The sequence below is a fragment of the Eurytemora carolleeae genome, unplaced genomic scaffold, assembly GCF_000591075.1.
Source record: "Eurytemora carolleeae unplaced genomic scaffold, Eaff_2.0 scaffold1624, whole genome shotgun sequence".
Lineage (NCBI taxonomy): Eukaryota > Metazoa > Arthropoda > Copepoda > Calanoida > Temoridae > Eurytemora > Eurytemora carolleeae.
Genome location: NW_019398000.1, coordinates 1 through 8,491, shown reverse-complemented (window position 1 = coordinate 8,491; position 8,491 = coordinate 1). Strand labels below are relative to the sequence as shown.

General features: G+C 31.8%; 1 protein-coding gene and 1 long non-coding RNA gene across 2 annotated transcripts; both read left to right on the top strand.

Annotated features, from left to right (window-relative positions):
* The first annotated feature begins 2,870 nt into the window (after positions 1-2,870).
* LOC111716561 (uncharacterized) lies at positions 2,871-5,212 on the top strand. Its single transcript, XR_002768531.1, has 3 exons — positions 2,871-2,954; positions 4,883-4,928; positions 5,146-5,212. It is a non-coding gene; the product is annotated as an uncharacterized LOC111716561 (long non-coding RNA).
* A 365-nt stretch (positions 5,213-5,577) lies between these two features.
* Positions 5,578-8,412, top strand: LOC111716560 (uncharacterized; the record flags this gene model as incomplete). Its single annotated transcript, XM_023492048.1, is given in 4 exon segments — positions 5,578-5,656; positions 7,431-7,508; positions 7,840-7,878; positions 8,326-8,412. Coding segments are annotated over 4 exon segments (270 nt in total), but the record flags the coding sequence as incomplete, so codon positions are not given.
* Positions 8,413-8,491: the final 79 nt, after the last annotated feature.

Sequence of the window (8,491 nt, the reverse complement as noted above, 5' to 3'; positions counted from 1 at the left end):
AAACATCAGACTGGTACAAACATCAGACTGGTACAAACGTCAGACTGGTATAAACATTAGACTGATACAAACATCAGACTGATACAAACATTAGACTGGTACAAACATCAGGCTGGTACAAACATCAGACTGGTATAAACATCAAAGTGGTATAAACATCAGGCTGGTACAAACATCAGACTGATACAAACATCAGACTGATACAAACATCAGACTGATATAAATATCAGACTGGTAGAAACATCAGACTGATACAAAGTTAAGATCAGACTGGTACAAATGTCGATCCAGTACAAACTTCAGACCAGATACGAACGTCGAAAAAAAGGAAAAAAAAAGATTAAAATAATTTTTCTTTTCTATTATTTTGTCACTTAGAAACTTTTCATCTCGCAAAGTCTGAGATTATGGACGATGGACTATATAACTGGTGTGATAAAGGTGTTTTAAAATAGCACTCATGAAACAATTAATCATAATATTAAATAATAATATTTTGTCATGCAAAAAGTCGGCAATAATATAAAACATTTTTTTCTGATTTTTTACGTAAAATCCCAAACTATAAGAATCCCAAATGAATGTTAACCAATGTCGGGATTGGAAGAATTGGGATTAGGATGATGACTAAGAAGTTGGAATAGGTTAGATGGGGACCAATTGGGAATAGATGAAATAGGTTGGGAATTGGAATGGATATCAACAGAAGTGGAAGTTGGGGTGGGGATTCAATGAATGTTAGGATGATAAAAAGGGTTGGTAAATTGGAAGTTGGAGTAATTGGGAAGATTGAGTAATGATAGATGTTTCATGGGGACCACTGTATTGGAAAGAGAATATAATAAAATACGTGTATAAAAACTATGGAGAATATGTTGTTTAGTGGATAAAAATGTACAGATATAATAAAATATGTGTATAAAATCTATGGAGAATATGTTGTTTAGTGGATAAAAATGTACAGATATAATAAAATATGTGTATAAAATCTATGGAGAATATGTAGTTTAGTGGATAAAAATGTATACAGATATAATAAAATACGTGTAAAAAAAACTATGGAGAATATGTAGTTTAGTGGATAAAAATATTGATAAGGGGTGAAGACGACATTTTGGAAGGAATTAGCGGAGTATTGTTAAGTTGGAATAAGAGAGAGAAAAGAATATAAAAATCATCATTAGAATCATTCAGTAATCTGAAACAATATAATTAATATATATATGAATATAAATCTATCTCTCTGTCTATCTATCTATCTATCTATCTAACCAAGAACTTGTCTAATCAATAAGAGAACTATACAAAATCTGTTTAGAGTATCTATATTGAACAGTTTTTATTTGTCCCTTAGACACACAAACTGTACACAAAACATACAGTGATTACCAGAAAACTGTGGAATAGGAAGGTGACATTAAATAAATACTAAAGTGTATTTGATGTTGTTATAAAGAAAAAAGTTTTACTAATAAGGTATTAAATCACTTATTTAGCTAAATGGGTCTGTTTACAATGCACAATTGCTGTGTCTCATGTTCATTTGACTACTTAAATTCAAAATTGGTGTTTAAAAGTCGTCTTCCTATTCCAGAGTTTTTTGGTTATCACTGTTATAGTCAGATTTATAAATTTAAAGTATAAGAGAAACCAATTCTAAAGCTTTTCAATAAGATTGAAAAAAGATTTGAATCTGACGTAAACTTTACATTATTTTGATGTGACCTGTTCCTAGGTATGAGCCTAAAAAGTCACGTTTAAGGTTATAATGCAAGGAAAGTTAATTGCGGTCGTGTATTCTCTGCGTACACATTGAAATTTGAAACCAGTTCTCTTTGGGAGGAATTTGTAAACAAGAATAGATGCATCAGTATGTTAATATGTTTACAAAATGTTCTTATGTTCGTTTAAAAAATGTTCACAATTTCAAAATACTTTTTGTTATTCTATAACAGAGTCAGTGGCGGCTTACAATATTGTTTCTGTTAATTTTGTTTCTTAAATATATAAAATCAAAATATTCGCAATTTTTAAACGTCTTTGATTTAGGTTTATTTTGTGTTAGTCTTCTAACAAACATAAATCTCATGTACTGGGCACGGGCAGCCGTAGTACATTTGAATTTCCGAGCCGGGTAAACCTTTCCGGTCCCAGTTTGTACTGTACCTAGCTCTATGGACAGGACTAGCCGGTGCAACAAGGTTGATGCGGTCAGACTTTAAGTTGAATTTACTTTTACTAAAGGGTCAGAGGTGCGCATGTGGGATGTGTTCCAACTCCAATGAAACCAAATCATTACAGTTTGACCCAAATAGATTCTAGTACAATAGATGGCAACGTAGAATTTGTACACTCGGTACAGTTGTATTCTTAAGTCAACTCAGTTTTTGTGTCCGACAAAATTATTAATAATAGTGATATTTTTAGAATAAAGTGCTTATCTTATAGTAAAATAAGTGAAATTTGATGTGTTCTTTATTTTCGGTTTTTACACTTTTTATTTTATCTTGGAAAACATGTCAACTAATGTGAGACAATTTCGTTTTACTTGTTATATTTGACACTTGTGACGTCTTGTATAATTGGTTCATTTCTCTGTTTCCCTCTATTGTACTTGATAATCTATTTGGTATGACCCATAAAATAAGAAATAGGAAAACGACTGTTATACTCAAGTAATGATTGTAAATAGTCCAATGAACAATTGTGATCAAGTGTGCAGTATACACAGACCCATTTCAGGAAATAAGTTTGATTTTCAAGCAAACTGGAAAACGATGAGCTTTTTAACAACATCTAAATAAACATATGATTGCTTATATATCGTACTCTTTTACCAGTTTTTTAGGTCTCACTGTTTATTATCTTTCAGTTGTAAAAAGAAAACTAAAAAAAGAATGGCTCCCAGCATGGTTTCTGTACCGTTCATACAGAAGGGTCCTACTCCTATACAGGTACAACAAACATAACGGACAGTAGGGTCCTACTCCTATACAGGTATAACAAACATAACAGACAGTAGGGTCCTACTCTATACAGGTACAACAAACATAACGGACAGTAAGGTCCTACTCCTATACAGGTACACCAAACATAACAGACAGTAGGGTCCTACTCTATACAGTTACAAAAAACATAACAGACAGTAGGGTCCTACTCTATACAGTTACAACAAACATAACAGACAGTAGGGTCCTACACCTATACAGGTAAAACAAACATAACGTACAGTAGGGTTCAATTCCTATACAGGTATACAAGTGCTGTAATGTACTGCAGTACAAGTGAAGCACCGTGCATTAAAGTGCAGTACTCACTGATTCCTAATACCAGATCTTCCAATCCCAAATTTCTCTACAGCTGATTTCCATCCCAATCCCAACATCCTCTTTAGTTGATATCCTTTCCACTTCCCAACCTATTTTACCTTCTCCCATTGGTCCTTTCTCATTCCTATACCTTATTTACAAACCAGACAAACGTTAGTTGATACTCTGTTGGGATCCCAATTGTTTGGATTTCACATTAAAGTTACGACATTATAAACCTTTTATATCATGCTTAATTTATGACAAATGACAATGGTCAAGAAAATATGAATTTTAGAAGTATTTGAAAGAAAGTAAAAAAAATCAGCCTGTGTGCATGTTTTTGCTCAGCATTATGCTGCCGAGCTAACCAGGTGTTTAGATCCTTTGAAACAAAAGTTATTAATATGTTTTCATGTTTTTGCTTTTATATCTTTTTGATGCCTAAAAGTGTTTAAATTGTCAAATATTACTATCTTTGAATTAGTCCTAATTTTGGCAATCTGCGAAAAGCAGGCTAGATAGTCGATATAGAAACAGAAAAGAAGAAACAACCATGATGTGAGCTGAAAATGATCAGAAAACTGTTCATCTCGCGGACCCTCGTGGTAAAAGCGAGTCAAACACCTTTAGTATTCTTTATGTTCAGATTGTGACCAGATCCGATTATGACTTCTAATTTCCATTATCCTCGAGAGTTAATAGAGAGAACATCAGATTGCTGGTTAAACACAAAGAACCTTATATATGCTAATCTACCATCAAGCTCCCCCCCACCCGCACATTATTACAGAAGAATACACCTTCATTTTCTAATACAAACTGCAGTACAGTACAGTACATTACAGTNTCACAACCGACCTAGTTAATCTATATAATAGGAATATCTTTAAAACATCTCTGTACATTTATATCTTTAAAGATGAAAAATGTCGTCTTATGCGCAATCTATCTTTATCTATGTATTTTAAACTCTATTAAGAAATCCATTAAAACACCAAACCACTCCGCTTATCATTGAAGTACAATTTGACCCCTAGAAGTATTAGTTCGCGGACATAAGCTATCGATGTTTATTTATTTATCTATGGCAGAACAGTATAATGCATTACAGTACAGTGTAGTACAGTACATTGCAGTACAGTACAGTACATTTCAGTGCAGGACAGTATAGAACAGTACAGTTACAATAGAGTGCAGTACAGTACAGTGCAGTACAGTGCAGTACAGTGAAGTAAAGTACAGTGCAGTTCAGTACATTACAGTGCGGTCCAGTAAAGAACTGTACAATGCAGAGCTGTTCAGTACAAAGCTGAGTATCATACATTGTGTTTTTTCTAAGAGGTGTATTTGTTTAAGTCTGATATTAATTATAATTCTGAGAATTAGAGTGGTGGGTGAAATGTTTCCAACAGAATGGAAGACATTTTGAATCATGTGTAACTATTAACTGTTTTATTTCTATGGTCAGCGCAACATTAGATTAGATATTTTTGAGGATTTTATACAAAATATCTCAAAATTTTAGGATTTGATAAAAATGATAGAAAAAAAGTTTTTGTATTTTCTTTTAGTTTGAAGAGTATTCATCCAACAGTGGTACAGGATGTTCGGTAATAGGTAATATTTTATTTCTTCTTATTCAAGTAAAGACGACCTGAAACTAAAAATATGATGATCTCATGGTTTAATCAAATGATTTTGATGACCTATTTAATGAAAGAAATAAGAATACTGTTTCTGGATTAATATAAATATAAAATTCCGTACAGCTCTCTCTGAAGTCTCATCCTTTGTGGATAATCCTGTAAAATAAAATCTTTCTTTTTTTTCTCAGATCTTTCCTTTGCGGAGCCTGAAACCTTAGAGGAGGTAATTAATAATTTAGGATTGATTGATTGATTTATTTATTTATTTATTTATTCATTTATTTATTTATTTATTTATTTATTNTCTATTCTGGACTGGATTGTAGCAATAAGGTAATTTCCTACTAATTTATTAGTTATCTACGTAATCAATTACATTGGTCAGCGTTTATATCAATACAATTGAGACGACTTTTCGATTTAAATTTGAATTTCTAACAACCTTTTTATAGAGAAGCTGTTAAGTGACAGCTTCTCTTTGCTTCCATGATTATGAGTATTCATGTTGTTTATAAGCTTGGTAGAAATAAAAAATTTAAATCGAAAATCGTCTTTATTGTATTGATATAAACGACGACGACTGTAAAATCAATTAATTAATCAATTGATTGATTAATTAGGAACAAAGTGTTGATGGAGAATCCTCATTATGAGTCTGGAAGCCAAGATCACGTGACTTTAACATCAGCTGATTCACAGGTATAGATTATCAGCTAATTCCCCTATGTAGATAATTAGCTGATTTACAGGATAGTAATCAGCTAGTTTACAGTATAGAACATCAGCAAATTTAAAGTTTGATCATCAGCGTATATGTAGATAATCTGCTAATGCAAATAATCTGATAATGCAAATAATCAGCTGATTCACAATCACATCTGGATTATCAGCTAATTTAGAGTTTTGACCATTAGCTGATTTACTATATGGAAAATCAGCAAGTTTAAAGGTAGAAAATCAGTTGATTTACAATATAAATAATCAGCTTATTTAAAGATCGATATTAAGATGAATTATAGGTTGATAATCAGCAGATATAAAGGTAGATACTCAGCTGATTTATAGGTTGATATTCAGCAGATTTAAAGGTAAATAATCATCTGATTTACAGATATATCATCACTCATCAGCTGATTCATAGACTCAAAGTTAAACAATAAGCTTATTCTTAAGTAGATAATCAGCTGATTTATACATAGATATTCAGCTGATTCACTGGTAAATAATTAACTAGTTCACAGGTAGATAATCAGCTGATTCAATGGTAAATAAGCAGCTGATTGAAAGGCAGAAATTAGCTCGACAAGTCACAAGTTCTTTTTAATTAACTCCTAAGTTTATTACCTGTAAAGCATAATATAAATAATAAAGTATTAAAATATCTAATCTTTTTTATCAACAATTTTTTTCTCGTTTTTTATAAAACAAATTAATTGATACAAGTATTTAATGCAGAATGCAGGTAATCATTTTTCCAATCTTCTTGTTTTCTGGCTGTCCTGTTTTCCAATCTTCTTGTTTTCTGGCTGTCCTGTTTTCCAATCTTCTTGTTTTCTGGCTGTCCTGTTTTCCAATCTTCTTGTTTTCTGGCTGTCCTGTTTTTAATCTTCTTGTTTTCTGGCAGTCCTGTTTTCCAATCTTTTTGTTTTCTGGCTGTCCTGTTTTTCAATCTTCTTGTTTTCTGGATGTACTGTTTTCCAATTTTCTTGTTTTCTGGCAGTCCTGTTTTCCAATCTTCTTGTTTTCTGGCTGTCTTGTTTTCCAATCTTCTTGTTTTCTGGCTGTCCTGTTTTCCAATCTTCTTGTTTTCTGGCTGTCCTGTTTTCCAATCTTCTTGTTTTCTGGCTGTCCTATTTTCCAATCTTCTTGTTTTCTGGCTGTCCTGTTTTCCAATCTTCTTGTTTTCTGGCTGTCCTGTTTTCCAATCTTCTTGTTTTCTGGCTGTCCTATTTTCCAATCTTTTTCTTTTCTGGCTGTCCTGTTTTCCAATCTTCTTGTTTTCTGGCAGTCCTGTTTTCCAATCTTCTTGTTTTCTGGCTGTCCTGTTTTCCAATCTTCTTGTTTTCTGGCTGTTCTGTTTTCCAATCTTCTTGTTTTCTGGCTATCCTGTTTTCCAATCTTCTTGTTATTCTGGCTGTCCTGTTTTCCAATCTTCTTATTTTCTGGCTGTCCTGTTTTCCAATCTTCTTGTTTTCTGACTGTCCTGTTTTCCAATCTTCTAATTTTCTGACGGTCCTGTTTTCCAATCTTCTTGTTATTCTGGCTGTCCTGTTTTCCAATCTTCTTGTTTTGTGGCTGTCCTGTTTTTCTGCGTTCATTTAGCGGCATCTCCTCTATCCCATCTATTTAAAATTTTGCATGTACCACCAGGGCTAAATTCATAACGGTCTCAGACCTTTAAGTTCTCGACCGAAAGATACAAAAAAATCTTTAAAAATTTAGATTTCGAAATATTTATTATTATTACCTCTAGGTGTCTCTACAGGAGGTGACAGGGTTAAGGTTAATCCTAAAACAGCCTTCTCCAGAATGGAAAACTTTTGGAGTTGAGGTTAGATATTATTATCATTATTATTTTTATCACTATTCTTATCAATATTATTTTCCTTATTATTAGTGTTATGTATATAATCTTTATTATTAATATAATTTGGAGTTCAGCTCCAAGAGTTAGATTTTTATTTCTGTATTGATTATATTTGTCTTAATCTCTTAATCAAAACTATTTTTGAGATTTGTCTATCATAATTATTATTTCTATTTTTGATTTAACTTTATCTTTATTTTTAAAAAGGCCCATCTGGAGTTCTTAAACTTAGATTTGGGACAATTTTCAGATTAAGTAGCAACATTTTTGATTTTAACGTTATTAATTTTTGAAGGATATAGAAGTATTAAAAACCAGTATTGTTAGTTTGCAGGTCAGTTCTCAAATTAATTCAGTAAAAAAAATTCACATTTTTATTTTTTGTCAGATAAAATAAAATTAAAATCAAATCTAAATTGAAAATGGGACATTGGCATCTGTGCATGTAGGGTAACTTGAAAGTACGGTTAAAATCAACTTCAGAAAAAACTTTGTCCCATTAAATTTTGACTCACTCAAAAGGTGAAGTTCAAAAGTTTAAATATATTTTGTTTTCTTCTTAAAGAGACTGTTAGCATATTTTCATGCATAGATATTTCTTATGAGAAAGAAACTTATGCATAGAAACCACAAAAGAAAAGAAAAAGTTTTAATAACCAAAAACATGGATATATCTAATTCATACTTGATTAGGTATAAAGTACCATTGTAATTCGAACATTGTCATCTTTGCATTGAGGGTCACAGAAAATAACGCTTACAGTCCCTTTAACATGCTTAGGAACCAAAGAAAAAGCTGCTGAAGGAAAGAAAGGAAATTAACTTGGAGACATTGATCGTTCAAACACAGGCAGCAATGACTGGACAGGTATGCATCGATATTATCATTATCATTATTTTCATTATTATCGATATCATCATTATTATATCATTATTATCATTATCAT